The sequence below is a fragment of the Calonectris borealis genome, chromosome 6 (assembly GCF_964195595.1).
Source record: "Calonectris borealis chromosome 6, bCalBor7.hap1.2, whole genome shotgun sequence".
In the NCBI taxonomy this organism is placed as follows: domain Eukaryota; kingdom Metazoa; phylum Chordata; class Aves; order Procellariiformes; family Procellariidae; genus Calonectris; species Calonectris borealis.
The window spans coordinates 31101497-31115794 of NC_134317.1; the positions used below are offsets into that span (position 1 = coordinate 31101497).

Consider the following 14298-nt stretch of genomic DNA (forward strand, 5'->3'; position numbering starts at 1 on the left):
TTCTAGGATTTTATTATAATATTTATTTCATAACACCTGCAATATAAAGAGTCCTTTGAGCCAAATAGTAAAATGTTGCATTCCACCTTCCTTGGGTTGGGAATATACCAGTGCTTTTTAAATAGCTACAAGTAACATTTCTTTTCACAGATCCAGTGGAAAATGGCTCAAGTGTAAGTGGTAGCGAAGTTTACTCATTCCAGACTCCCAAACGCTCCAGCAAAATGGCAGAGCTGGGTATGTTTTCCTCTTTCTTCTTTCATTCTTGCTTTAGCTATGGTCTTTTTTTGAGTACTCTGTTAACATGATTTGTCACTTCTGTTTATTCAAAAGATATGTTTGCAGTATTTCAGTAGCTTTTATCTGGCTCTGAATCAGTTTTCCTCAGAAACAAATGCACAGGGCTAGGACAAAGCAAAGGCATGGTGGGATAGGAAATACAGATAACAAACAAACACATAAGAAAAAGTAGAAGTTTCTTAATGCTGGGAGAAAGTCTGTGTGTAAGTGCCAACGGATGGCAGGGGTTTTATTTGTGTAACTTAGGAGAATACGAGAATAACTCATTATGCAGCAAGAGTCAAAAAAAGACAGTATTAGCTTTGTGTGTCAGGGGATTTCTCCTACTCAAAGTGTCTGAGCGTGCTTGCTAGGCTAACTGTGGACTTAGGAGAAGCAAGTAGAAAGTGGCAGTTCTGGAGAGGATGGGCTGTTGTGGTTTAAATAAGATGCTTGAGCTCTGCTGCCACTTCATTTCTTCTCACTTGAAGAGTCTTTGTGTCCCCAGCACCATCTGAACTTCATTAGTGTTTAGCTGTCACAGCTACTGATATATCCTACAAAGGATGATCCAAGGGAGAGGGGTATTCCTTCTATATCACTATACAGAAAGTGGTTTCCTTGTCTCTCTACTTCTGCTCTGGGCTTCTGCTGTGTCTTGGGAAGTTTTATGTTTCTTACACCTCCTTCTGCAGCAGGGTAGGTTTCACTGGTGCTCCCTCCTAGAGCCATGACTCAGTTTGAAAACTGAGGCAAGTCATACAATGGAAGGCTGGTTTTCTTGAGGGACTGTTAGCAAGATATGGGGGCCTTCCGTACTCAGATCAGTGATTCAACTTCAGCTTGTGCTGATAAGTAGTAGAAAGAGGTAAATAAAATACAAGAACCCACCTCCTGAGGAACTGATGTGTTTGCTATACTTGATGCTCTACTATGTCCAGTTGAGCAGTTTTGAAGGACTAAGTGAGCATGACCAAACGTTGCTCTGATTCAAAGACATGTGGTCTCCCAGGGAGCAAAGCATGCTCTGCCATTGCCTCAGCTATACTTGTAAAATTAAGTAACTGAGGAGTTCAGTCTTTGAAAATCTTCAATTGACCATGAGGGTGAGAAAAAAAAAATGGAAGTGTCTGGTACACTTCCTGAAATAGCTAGGAAATTAATACTTAGAGTGTTTCAAGTGTATGGCTCCACGGCTGACTAGCCAGAGCTGAGAGTTTTGTACCTGACATGTGAAACTTCTTCCCTTCCCCCTATTTCCGACAGCCTCTGAATTAGCCCAGACACCAGGACAGAGTGTTGCACCTGATCACTCTGAGTGCCCTGAGAACACAGCCAAAACCCCTCAAAGCAGCAGTAAGTCCTGTGATGCTTTAGGCAACTGAAGCTGAGTGAATGGGGGTTATGTGTGGGCGGTGGAGTGAATGCGTGAGTGCCGGCTTCTGTCATGCTTGAGTATTCTAGTCAGCTTAACATTATAGACTGAGCTGCTTGGTATGCATGGCCTCTGGTTCACCTGGGTGTCAGATCTGTTATTCTGCCTTGCTGGTGTAGAGAAAACGGGAACTTCTCTCTCATCTGTTGCTGTGACACTTAACAATTTCCTCTGTGTTCAACAGAAATGCTTGCACTTGAGAGAGTTATGAGCTGGGCTGATGTGCTGAGCACCAAATGGGTAGGATTGTGTGGGTGTTCATGTGTAAATTCACACTTTATTATATAATATTCAAGCACCCAATGCTGTAGGGAGAAATACAGGTGGGAGAAGTCAGTGCAGGTCAACACTGGCAAGAGCATGTTACTTTGTGCTCAGAAATGGAGTCTGATGTGCTCAGGGAGCGGACTAGCTCATTTTTCAGTCTCTTCTCTCCTGCCGATGGCCTCCAAAAGCTGTGACCAGAATTAAAAGCTGCCTTCTGTGGTAATAACATTGACTGTCTTTGTTCTCTCCTTGCCTACCTGTGAGGAACTAGAGGCTTCCCTCATGGGAGTAACCACCCAGGGAGCTGATATTGTGGTGCAGTGTACCTTTGAATAGTGAATGCCGTGTTTTTCTAACGGACCATCTTGTGCCACTGTTGAAAATATGCAGTACTCTGAACAATGCTGTTTCTTGCTTTGCAGAACGTTCAAGTTCAAACAAAGTGCAGCAGAGGGTGAGTGATGACTTTATCTTGCTTGGGGTTTTTTGTTTTTGGTTTTTTTTTTCCACTTTTAAAACTTGAACTGGCCAATTACTGCAGTTCTGGAAAGGAAGGACCTTGAAAAGCCTCATCCACAGTACAGATGTCTCCCCTAATCCAACCAAGCAGGAGTAACTCAAGTGAGAACCAGAGCTACCATTAATCAGGACTATGGGATTTGGAGTCAGTGGGCAAACAGTGGGTTTGACAGCTTAATTAGCATGGGTGGAGACTATTTCCTTGCATCACACAAATGAAGATGTTAGACAATCACTTAATATGCAGTTAAACTCATAGCTTTCCAGTTTCTTATCAAAGGCAGAAACAGCCTTAATTTTAAGGAGTGCTGTTAGAACAGGAATTCAAGAACTGTGGTGCTGTTCAGTTTCTTACTTTAGCACTGGTTTATAAAAAATAAATTGTGATAATGGGGGGGATGTAAGTTGATGTTGTCTTTTGTGATGCTACAGAGAGATACAGTCCAGAACTGCCAGTTGTGGTGGTTATGGAGAGAGTGCTGTGAAACCATTGGCTTTCTAAAATGGCATAGCGTCATAGTAAAAATGTGTGCATAGCTTTTCCGGTATAAGGTTCCAGGATGAGATATGTCTGTAAGAGATGCTGTTTTGGGATGCCATGTTCACTCCTTGACGATTTCACATCAACTTTGACAGGATTAACAAAAGTTTTTCCTAAGTATTGCAGACTTGATCTGGTGTCCGAGTCAGGCATGTGCTTTACACATACGTACACTATGCCACTACAACTTGATGAACCCAGGCAGCTTGAGTTCCCTTTGCTGTACTTCTGGGCTTAGTATTCTGAGTGGTCTTCTGTCATTCTGGTGGTTGTTTTCATAGTGGATTTCCAAATGACTTTGAGTAGACAGTGTGATGTGGAAAATGACTGCTCTGGGGAGCCAAAGCATTTCCAGTTTGTCATTGCTTCAGTTTGACTCTTCCTGAGGGGCCAAGATTGGCGTCTTGGTTGGAGATTTCATGGTTTTCTACCCTCTATCTTGGGACATTAGTTGAAAGAATTAAGCCCCTTTTGGAACCTGATTCTGCCCCCCTCTAGCTCTGAATGGCAAAACAAGAACTCTCTATACTTATTGCCTCCGCTTTCCTGGTTTCTTGTGGGCTGAGATAGCTTGGAAATGTAACCTGATTCTACTCTTTGCTTGGCAGAGGGCTGTTTTGAGGAGGTATATGTTTCTTCTTCTAATGCATGTTTTTTCTTTGCTGTTACAGAGTAAAAAGAAAGAATTTGTGTCTACCACACCTTACAGACTCAGAAAGCGGCTAGCAGGTAAAGATCAACCTTTGCAGTGAGCTCCCACAGTCAGTGAGGCACTGTGTTCAGAGGAGAGCGTTTCTCCTGGTGGGCTTCTGCCTGTAGTAGCAGTCTGACTGAAGCAATCTGATTCATCCTGCAGAGAGTGTAGAAATGTCTTTAAGGAAGTCCATGTAGACCTTTTCCCTACAACAGATTGCTACTTAGGTAAGGGGTGGAAGGGCTAGAAGCACCAAGTTGCTGAACTTCAGTGAACATGATCAAAAGAGACAAAACTCTCAGTAATCTAACCTATGCTGACGCTTAAGTCTGGCACAATTACTTGAACCAAGTCATAGAACTTTTTGATGATGGCTGAGACATTCATGGTAAAGTATTTCCAATAACTCGTTGGCTATATGTGCTCAGAATGAATTCAGGGGAAAGTTTAGTGCATGGCGTTTCATGTTCTGTTTCTTCTTTTGTGTTGAGAGACCAAGACTGAGCCAAATTCCCGTCTGTGCTCTTCAATGAACATTGCTAATAGAGGTCTTTTACAAAACCTTTTTTGCAGAGTATGACCCAGAAGATACTCAGCTTGCGTGATTGGCATTTGGGAAAACTGACGTAGAGATGCTAAGAGAAATAGGGAATTCCGTTGTCCATTTTTAGTCACTTTTTATGGTAGGATTATGTTTCTTAGTTGGTATCAGGGAGCAAGCTTTACTAAACAATAATTTGTGAGCCTAGAGCTGGGAAATAAATGGCTATGTGTCCTCTTAAGCATTGATTTTACTTTTCTGTGAAATATATTTAGGAATCATATGCTTGAAAAACATCTAGAGAATGTACGTGAGAGAGCAAGATGGTGCAAAATGGGTTCTGTGTAAGCAGTCGTTTCTAGCTTTTAACCTTAAATTTATGCTTTAGCTCCAGATCCCTATTTAGAAAGTGAGAGTGAATATTCTGCTTCCTGCTCAGAGGAGGAGGATGAGGAAGACCAGAAAGAAGTCAGCACTGTTTTAGCAGGTCAAAAGACCCCAGCAAAAACTAAGGCTGCATCCACGCCTCCTCCCAGAAACACCCTAGCCAAAAAAACTAAGGAGGACAAGATGGTGAGTGTGCAGAAGATATACCCCTGAGCTAGCAAGCATGAAGGGATGTTTAGGGGCAATAAGCTGTAAGTGACCATACCTAACTATGGGGAAGAACTGCTAGACTCATTTCAAATCAAACCATCTGGGTTGGCTTTTGCTGTGCTTCTGAGCACTCCCTGTTGGACAGGCATCATGTGAGCCTGTGGGCTAATCCAGTCTGTATCTTCAGCAGCTCCAGAAGAAGTTCTAAGATGTCATGAAGCAGAAGATCTTGTACTGAGAAATGATGAAGAAATTGACTCCTATAGCACCAAAAGAAGCACACATTACTTCCTGGCTTGGTGTTCAGCTTCATTGTCTGATTTCCTTTCAGCACCAGGGATCCCCACACCCCCTTAGAATTATTGCTATGTTCTGCTCTCTCAGAATCTCTCTTCTGTCTCTGTCTTCAGGAAAGAACCATCTGACTAGGTTAGCTTTGGCAGAATGCTACTGTAGAAGCTATTTTTGCAAGTATCTTCTGGCTTTCTATTCATCCCTGCTCTATGTCTCATATTGACCATCTTCAGACATGTTAGTGTGTGCAAAGGGAGAGGGGTAACTTGACAGCAGGAGGAGTGTGGCTGATCTTGCTGTCCCTTTTTAGAGCAATCTGGTGGAGGAATACTTTGAAGCTCACAGTAGTTCCAAAGTGCTCACTTCGGACCGAACGCTGCAGAAGTTGCGGAAAAGAAGATTGAATCAGGTACACTTCATAGCGAATCACACAACTCTTGGAGCTTTTGGTTTCTTTGATGAAGATTTCCCTCATCAAAATTTCCTCATGTTGCTATTTTCACTTTATTTCTGCTGATTACATTTTTGGTGGTAACGCTGATTTAGGTAGCATTTTAAGCATTATGTCTCCTGCTGCTCTGAGCAGGGACAGTGCCCAGTGTTTGAACCTGAGACAGTAGGGAAAATGCAGGCAGAAGGTGCTATGAGGTGGGCAGATAGTTGAAAGCTGCCATTACCAGAACAGGTTAAAGTTTGTTTTTGGAGGAGGAGAAGAGGGAGAAGCAGAGTTGTAGGGACCTGCCTTAAAAATTATCACCAAACAGCATTTTTGTCAATGTAATGCTTAGGGGAATTACAAGCTGTCTTGACTATTTATGTATAGAGGAAATGGAGAGAGCCCTTTTCATCTGAGCATTACTGGGTCAAGCCACATGCAGGACTGGGACAGCTCTAAATGTTGTCACCTAGTTTGTAAAATGCACTTTGTCCCCTTCCAGTTCCTAGGGGACAAGAACAGTCTAATTGTGGTGACTGAATTGCTGTATTTTTTTTTCCATATGCCACTTCTACAAGACAGTTCAGAGCAAGCAGTTGCACGCTACAGAGACAGGTATGCAAGGACAGGTGCCAGGGAACCGTGTAAAATACTTGGAGCTCTTGTGTCTATGACTGCTTTTTGCACCCATCTGTGTTTTAAAAGATGGCATATATGCAGATTGCCTGATGCCTGCTGTTGTCTGGAATTACTACGCAGAGAAACATCTGGATTCTTAACAAGTTCTTTCATAACAGCTCTGGAAGGAAATCAAGGCTTTCCATATTAAATCTACTGCTGGCTCCAGAGAAATTGAAGGCTTAGCAGTTCTGTCTCTCAGTGCTTTATGTTCGTCTGATACATTGCAGCTGTCTTTGTGTTCTTTCCAGAGTAAACTGGAAGAGTTTCCACTACTGCAAGAGAGTGGAAAGCAAAGCTGTTAAAATTGAAGAGAAAGGGAGGCCAGCGTAGATTTGATGTGATTTGTCATGCTACTGTGCTGTTTAAACATCAACATCCCAACATATCTTTAAAGCTGAATTAATCCTTTGATTCTTGATGCTTTTGAAATAATACTTTTTCTACATTTAGCTGTCAGCTGCAAATGATTTCCTTTCTGCTGTATTTCTTTTTTAAGATGATGTTTGTGAGCGTTCTCTTGTAGTGACAAACACCTGAACCATTGGTAAGCACGTCGATTGGAGCCCTTGCTCCTGTGAGCAGGGTTGTGATGTTGGTATCTTCCTGGTACAGTGCTTGGTGCTGTGTAAGCTCTGAGTGTGTCCATTATTTCAGTAGGGGTTTTCCCATACTCGGCAGGAAGAGAGAAAACACAGTGCGGTATCGGTTCTAGTCCTAGTCTGGCTGCCATGTCCCATAATAAGGTTACTTAATCTCTGCTTTGTTTCTCCAGTAGCAAAACTGTGTTTAGAGGGGTCTTCATGGAAAAAAACCACAAATTGAGTGCACTGTCAGGGAAAACCATTCTGCTCCCTAGCTAGAGAGCATACCAGAGGGGTATTTGTAAGGACTCCAGATATATGTCTTGTTTTTTCTCAGCTTTGAATGACTGTTGTCTTATCTCTTTCTCAACACAGCAAACACTGCATGACCTTTTGAAAAAAGCTCCCCTTGCCTATGCTGCTGAAATTAAAGAGCTAAACCAGCAACACGAATCCCTGTTTTCCAAGTGGATGCTGCAATTACAGTGAGTATCCAATGAGAATCACTGAAGAAGCCTAGTACACAGGCGCTGCCAGTAAACTTACCTTCATGTCACCAACATCCTGTAGATGAGTTAAGGAGCAACTTTTTTTCTTTGATTGATTGCTTAAATTTAAAATTAGGTGACATTAATTTAGTACAATGTTTCCTGTAGACCAAATCATATCTAACTTCTTGAACTGAATGCCTGAAGTGAAATGAGGTTGCATTCTGCCTAGCTAGTTTGTTTGTGCCTCTGTAAACCAAGGTAGAGGGCATTCACAAACAGGGAAAATGAATAATAAGAAAACAGCTCATTTTTGATGAGGAATGAGGAAAGTGATGAGGAAAGTGTCCTTTGTGAACAGCCAGTTTTGCTTACAGCAGTGTAGTTGGTAGTGAGTAGCCCACCACCAATTTCTTCAGTATGTGGCTATCCCCAGTGGTGTAGCAGTTAACTTTGAGTGCACTCACTTGGGGAGTGACAGAGCATATGAAAAAGACGTTAGCTTTGAAAGCTGGAGCATTGCAAGAGGAGGAGTTCTCTGTGACTCAGTCATCTGGGCAAATGTTAGAGATGTATGTGGCAGGGTAGAAGGAACAAATCCGTAGATGATACTGAAGTCGGTGACAATTGTTGAACACCTTACCTTTGCCCAATGCTATCGGAGTGACCTGATACTCTTCCTTCTGGTCAAGGTGATGCTTTTCCGGCTTCTCAAAAATAAACAAAGCTTTGTGATTCCATACCGTGTTCTCGTCATGCGTTCCTGCCTCTTTCTCTGTGGCACAATTAGGATAAGAAAGAGATAGTTTAATTTTGCTTTGAAATTGTGCCTGCAGATCAGAGTAGAAAACCATTATGAAGGCTTGCTTTTTTTCTTGTTTACCATGGGTCACAGCAATTACATTTAATATAATCACTGGTGAGGGGGTGAATGTGAATGCTGGTTACTCTTCGTTATCTGAAGTGGCAGATCTAGTCTCATATTTTTGGACAATACCATTTTCTTCCATAGATGTTTTGCTAAATTTGTGGGCCTCCAGGCTGCTAAAATGCTTTTTTTACTAGGATGCACGTGCCACATTTCAGATTCCTTGCAGCTAACCTTATTTGTCAGCTCTGAGCTGAAGATAAGCCTGGAGTTGATGAAACATGGAATTTTTAGAGGCAAGATTGCAATGGATCATTTTTCTTAATGAATGTATGAACCTAAAAAGGGACTTCTACTGTTTTGATTCAGTGTGTTTGCTCACTTTTCTGCAGTTTGGGTTTCAATATCGTGCTTTATGGACTGGGCTCAAAGCGTGATTTGTTAGAGAAGTTTCGTACCTCTGTGCTCCAGAGTTCTGTTCACCTTGTGGTTAATGGATACTTCCCCAGCATCACTGTGAGATCTGTAAGTGTGGGAAAAGCTTACGGGTTTATCTAATCATCCTGTGTTACAGATACCTCTAAAGTCTTTCAGTGTAAAATATTAAGGAAACCTGCTGCATCCTATAGCAGCAGACTCTTGAAGGAAGAGCAGTTCCTATCTCTCTTTTAAGAGTTTAAAGAAATTAGCCCATGCGTTTTCCAAGGACTTGCAGTAATTCCTGTCATTAATAGATACTCATCAGTCTAAAGCCTTATTTTATGTGACTGTTTTGAAAAGTGGTAGAAATTTTTGGTTTATGTTAACTGTTTTGGGGATTTGATGGTAAAAATCAGATTACCTCCCTCATGACAGTCAAGGGCTCAGTTTCAGATTTTCTCCATTAGGTCCTTCAGTGCCAGAGCCCTTCAGAAGGGACTGCTGTTTTCTTTTTCAGATTCTCAACTCCATCACAGAGGAGGTACTGGATCATATAGGGACCTTCCGCAGCCCCCTTGACCAACTTGAATTCATCATTAAAAGGTTTAAAGAAGGTAAAATGACTAACTTTATACATAAAAATGTTAGAGTCCACTTACTGTTAAGAGAGCCTGGACATTTTCTTTCCTCATAGTTTTCATATGTACAGTTACAGTTTCTTAGTTTATTGTAGTACTTTCTTGCTTGTAATTTATGCCATGTATATGAAAACATACATGCACCAGGAATATACGTGCACATGATCCCAAGCTGTTACTTCAGTCGGTGTTTCACACACTAAGTTCTCTAGAAAGGGAAAGAGGAAGGCACGAGTGTTCTAACAAGACAGAGGCTCCTCAGTCCTTTGGCAAACTGAAATGCTCATCTCTCTTGCATTTAGCAGAGTGCCTTTGTGCTTTGTTTACACGATGTTTCTGTAGCCATGTGTTTCCTGGTGGAAGACAGGATAGGTGAACTCCAGCTACATGAGGGAAGATGGTTCTTAATGGGTGCTAGAGGACCTGATATAAACCTCACTGAAATCAACAGAATGAAGAACTCACAAACAATTTGGAATGACAGTTGCTGACAGATACCAAGTCCTTTTTGCTCCTCTGGAAAATCATGGCCTGAGGGTCCTTCCATAAATTTCAGTATAGACTGGATTAAGGCTTAAATGTACATGGTTTAGTGGAATGGTCATTTAAATTTAATATATGCAAATACTGACATGTAAGATGAAATAAAGGACAGCAGTGTGTCAAACAAGCAGGTTAGAACTGGGTTCAAAACAAAATTAAACAGGTATTGCCACATGGAATGCTTGCTGAATTCTTTTTGAATGTCCGTTTTACTGCTTGTGTATACATACGCAAATTGCCATGGAATCTTAATTGTGCATGGCGTTGGTGTTTAAGTGTTCACATTCTGTTTTCCATCATTACCTTATGAGTATTTCTGGTGGGACTAAGTGAAAAAGACTGATTAACGGCGGTACCCACCTGAATCTACATAAATCAGTCTTCTGTAATTCACTATAGTTGATCTGACTGGGAATCTGAGAACCTTTGGTTTCCATTGGCAGCCAAGTATGTATTCATTTGCACAAAAACTGGCTGCTGTTTCGGAATTGTTTCTGGACTCAGGAAATAGCTGTTCCCGGGGATAAGTACAGCAGCAACAAGCTAGCTGGAAATTTTAACATCTACGATTTGCATTATCCAAAGCTAAGTCTTTGTAACTTCCTTTGAGGACTCAGTGGGAAAGATTTCCAATGAAGCTGCTATGCTTTGGTTCCAACCCTGAATAGAAAATGCATTTTCATTTGTGAGGAGGAGCTTAAAGATCCTAGTCATGCAACTCAAAAGCAGCTGAAGAAACTGTGCTTAGACTTCCATCCTAAAATACATTTGAGTGACCTTGAATCGCAGGACTAAAAGTCATAGCTAAAAGGGCAATTCCTGGTAAAGCCATGAACAAGTGGAAAGTGGATTATAAAAGAAAAGCTTAAACTGCAAAAAGAACTGTAGCTGTGATGAGAACTGTGATACAGTGAATTGAGAGCCTTTCAGGTGCTCAGAAACACCAAGTGTGGGATGGAGATCAAAATAAACTGTACAAGGAAAGTGATTTGATATTGGAGTGATGAATATGGAGCCTGATGGAATAGACTTGTCCTAGGCTGCACTGGGAATGGGAAACCACTTTGTGTGCAGTTTCTTTGATTGGTTCTCTGCTGTTTTTTCTGACCTTGCAGATTCATCTTTAGAGCTCTATGTCCTCATTCATAACCTGGACAGCCAGATGTTGAGAGGAGAAAGAAGTCAGCAGATCCTTGCACAGTTATCCTCTCTGCCTAGGATTTACCTCATTGCCTCTATCGATCACATCAATGCTCCTCTCAGTGAGTCCCTTTGGGCTTGATGTAGCAAAGAGAGAAGAATCTGCGTTGTACTTTGGGGCTGCTGAGCATGTTTCATAAGCTCATGTATTACTCTTGATGTTCAAAATAGATCTGGTGATGTATGTATGGTGGTAGCAGCTAGAAGCCCCTATTGGGACTATGGCTGTGTTGAACAAAACTGTATAAAGATACTGAGAACTACCAGTCACTGATCATAGTATACAAATAGACTCCAAGCTTCTGGCACCCTTTGATTTAGGGACTTACTGAAATGGAGATTGGATGTTATGTCTGTCATTGGATCTAAACAATTTTGTTTATCACCTGGAAATTCTTTGCACACTGCTGAGTCCGGAAGGATTTACAGTATATCTATGAAGCTGGTATGAAGAAGGAATGTGTGCAAACGTTTTCTTGCAGAGAATTTGTCTTGCTTGACCTGCAAGTATCTGGGTGTATGTACTCTGAATTTCACAAGCATACATTGTTTCCTCAAATCCAACAGTAGAACTAAGTACATTTTAATATTGCTTATTTAACACCTTAGAAAAGCTAAATCTCCCAATTCTGTCTGCTCTTTCTTTTCTTTCTGTCTAGTGTGGGATCAGGCAAAGCTAAGCCTCTACAACTGGCTTTGGTATGAAACAACCACATTTAGTCCTTATGTGGAAGAAACATCTTATGAGAACTCACTTTTAGTACAACAATCTGGATCTTTGGCTTTGAGCTCCCTAACACATGTCCTGCGCAGTCTCACTCTCAATGCCAGGTAAGACACTGTTATACTTCTGGTTTCGGCTGGGAAAGAGTTAATTTTCTTTTTAGTAGCTGGTATAGTGCTGTGTTTTGAATTTAGTATGAGAATGATGTTGATAACACTCTGATGTTTTAGCTGTTGCCAAGTAGTGCTTACACTAGTCAAGGATTTTTCAGCTTCTCGTGACCTGCCAGTGAGAAGCTGGGAGGGGGCACAGCCAGGACAACTGACCCAAACTGGCCAAAGGGATATTCCATACCATATGACGTCATGCTCAGTATATAAACTGGGGGGAGTTGGCCAGATAGCAGCGATCACTGCTCAGGAACTGGCTGGGCATTGGTCGGCAGGTGGTGAGCAATTGCATTGTGCATCACTTATTTTGTATATTCTTATAGCATTGTATAAGTATATTCTTGTATAGCACTATACCGGCTACTAGGAAGAAAATTAACTCTATCCCAGCCGAAACCAGGACAACTTCATAGTAGCACTTGCTGAGGATCCAGTCCTTACTAGGTTACTCTGGTCTATACCTAGCAGGGTGCAATCTGTGTTTTCTAACAGCAGTGTTGAAGATGAAAATGGTAGGACCTGGGTTCCAATTGATTGGTTACTTTAAATGAACAGCATTTGGATAGCAGGCCTTGTCCAGTGACGAGATTCATGCATAAAGTCCTGGTCGTGAGGGAAAAATCAGTTAATATTTTCTAATGGTGGGGTTTTTGGGGGTTTGGGTTTGGTGTTTTTTTTTTTTTTTCTTTTGATTTTCCTCTCTGCTCCTTTCACTTAGGGGGATATTCAGATTGCTTGCTCAGTATCAGCTGGAGAACAAGGACAACCCATCTTATCCAGGTACGTACCCACCTTTTCTCATCTGTTTGGGGTGTTGCCATTGCCAGCTCAGTACAGCAGCACGGCTTTTGGTATGCAGCTTACATCACTCTAGCAATGGAAGTGCTGGAACTGTTGGCTCAGTGAGACTCAGTGGCGTAGACTGTCTTTCTAGTGGTACTGTGTCTGACACTGACAGCAAATCAATAGACTGGCTGGTTCCGAAGGACCTCCTCTTACTGTTGTCTGTTTTGATGTTTAGACGTGACTGAGACCATTCATGGGGGACTGTGGAGTTAAAAAATTAAAATAGAGGAAGAATATGAATTTGCATAACTAGCACTTAAAGGACCAGGGAAAGTGTCGTGGTTTAACCCCAGCCAGCAACTAAGCACCACACAGCCGCTTGCTCACTCCCCCCCTCGTGGGATGGGGGAGAGAATCAGAAGAGTAAAAGTGAGAAAACGCATGAGTTGAGATAAAGACAATTTAATAAGTAAAGCAAAAGCCACGCACGCAAGCAAAGCAAAACAAGGAATTCATTCACTACTTCCCATCGGCAGGCAGGTGTTCAGCCATCTCCAGGAAAGCAGGGCTCCATCACGCGTAACGGTTACTTGGGAAGACAAACACCATCACTCCGAACACCCCCCCCCCTTCCTCCTTCTTCCCCCAGCTTTATATGCTGAGCATGACGTCATATGGTATGGAATATCCCTTTGGCCAGTTGGGGTCAGCTGTCCCGGCTGTGTCCCCTCCCAACTTCTTGTGCACCCCCAGCCTCCTCGCTGGTGGGGTGGGGTGAGGAGAGACAAGGCCTTGACTCTGTGTCAGCACTACTCAGCAATAATTAAAATATCCCTGTATTACCAACACTGTTTTCAGCACAAATCCAAAACATAGCCTTATACTAGCTACTATGAAGAAAATTAACTGTATCCCAGCTAAAACCAGCACGGAAAGACAGGAGATTCTGTTCCCATGCTGCTCTAAGTGACTTCTGATGTGTCCCTGCTTTCTAGGATACATGTGGAATATTCTGTCACTGTGTCTAACAGGTGCTGCAGGGGATATGAATAACATGTTAATGGTAAAGAAAGTTGGAAGTAAGATAGAGGAGTTGGAAATTAAGAGAGATTAACCATATTGGGAAGTGCATTTAAAGTCCTATTAAAATTGCATTAGGCAAACAGGATGACTGGAACATTAATTCACCTGTTTTCCATTAATTACTGAAATATTAGCTTGGCTGTATACTCGAAAAAAGTGATGATGTTACCGTAGCCACTGTGGTCTAAGCCAACGCAAGATTTGTAGGTGGAGAGAATATCTGTTGTCAGACCTTACAATCTTACCACTTCAATTTCTTGTTCTCGCCTTTTTCTATCTCCAGGGCTGTCTTTCCAAGACTTCTACCAGCAGTGTCGGGAGGCCTTCCTTGTGAACAGTGACCTGACACTCAGGGCACAGCTGACAGAATTCAGGGACCACAAGCTTATCCGGACCAAGCGGGTGAGTTGGGGGAAGAAGATAATTCTGGGTATTCAGCCACCTTAAACAAAAAAGATGCTTACTTGCTACTAAGTATCCCTAAGACACCAGTCTACAGCTCACAGTGAGGCT

At 42.0% G+C, this 14298-nt stretch overlaps 2 protein-coding genes across 12 annotated transcripts in view; one reads left to right on the top strand and one right to left on the bottom strand.

The window, feature by feature from the left end:
• Positions 1-14298, top strand: part of LOC142083689 (hyccin 2) — a 79111-nt gene that overhangs the window by 63113 nt on the left and 1700 nt on the right. For both annotated transcript variants that reach the window (XM_075153483.1, XM_075153486.1), the window contains 13 exons: positions 151-237; positions 1546-1635; positions 2404-2435; positions 3713-3770; positions 4665-4849; positions 5478-5576; positions 7241-7350; positions 8614-8746; positions 9159-9255; positions 10938-11084; positions 11682-11853; positions 12635-12696; positions 14069-14187. In XM_075153483.1, the coding sequence (XP_075009584.1) occupies positions 151-237; positions 1546-1635; positions 2404-2435; positions 3713-3770; positions 4665-4849; positions 5478-5576; positions 7241-7350; positions 8614-8746; positions 9159-9255; positions 10938-11084; positions 11682-11853; positions 12635-12696; positions 14069-14187 (1391 nt within the window). The remainder of the gene's footprint in view (positions 1-150; positions 238-1545; positions 1636-2403; positions 2436-3712; positions 3771-4664; positions 4850-5477; positions 5577-7240; positions 7351-8613; positions 8747-9158; positions 9256-10937; positions 11085-11681; positions 11854-12634; positions 12697-14068; positions 14188-14298) is intronic.
• The window catches only part of NIF3L1 (NGG1 interacting factor 3 like 1), a 23942-nt gene continuing 9644 nt past the window's right edge, over positions 1-14298 (bottom strand). For 2 of the 10 annotated variants that reach the window (XM_075153560.1, XM_075153558.1), the window contains exon 7: positions 11689-14227. In XM_075153560.1, coding sequence (XP_075009661.1) covers positions 14220-14227 — 8 coding nt within the window. In that variant the 3' untranslated portion in view covers positions 11689-14219. Of the gene's footprint in view, positions 3892-7832; positions 8129-8548; positions 8745-11688; positions 14228-14298 lie in introns of those variants that run through there. The other 8 variants (XM_075153554.1, XM_075153555.1, XR_012674146.1 and 5 more) reach the window with 8 other exon arrangements.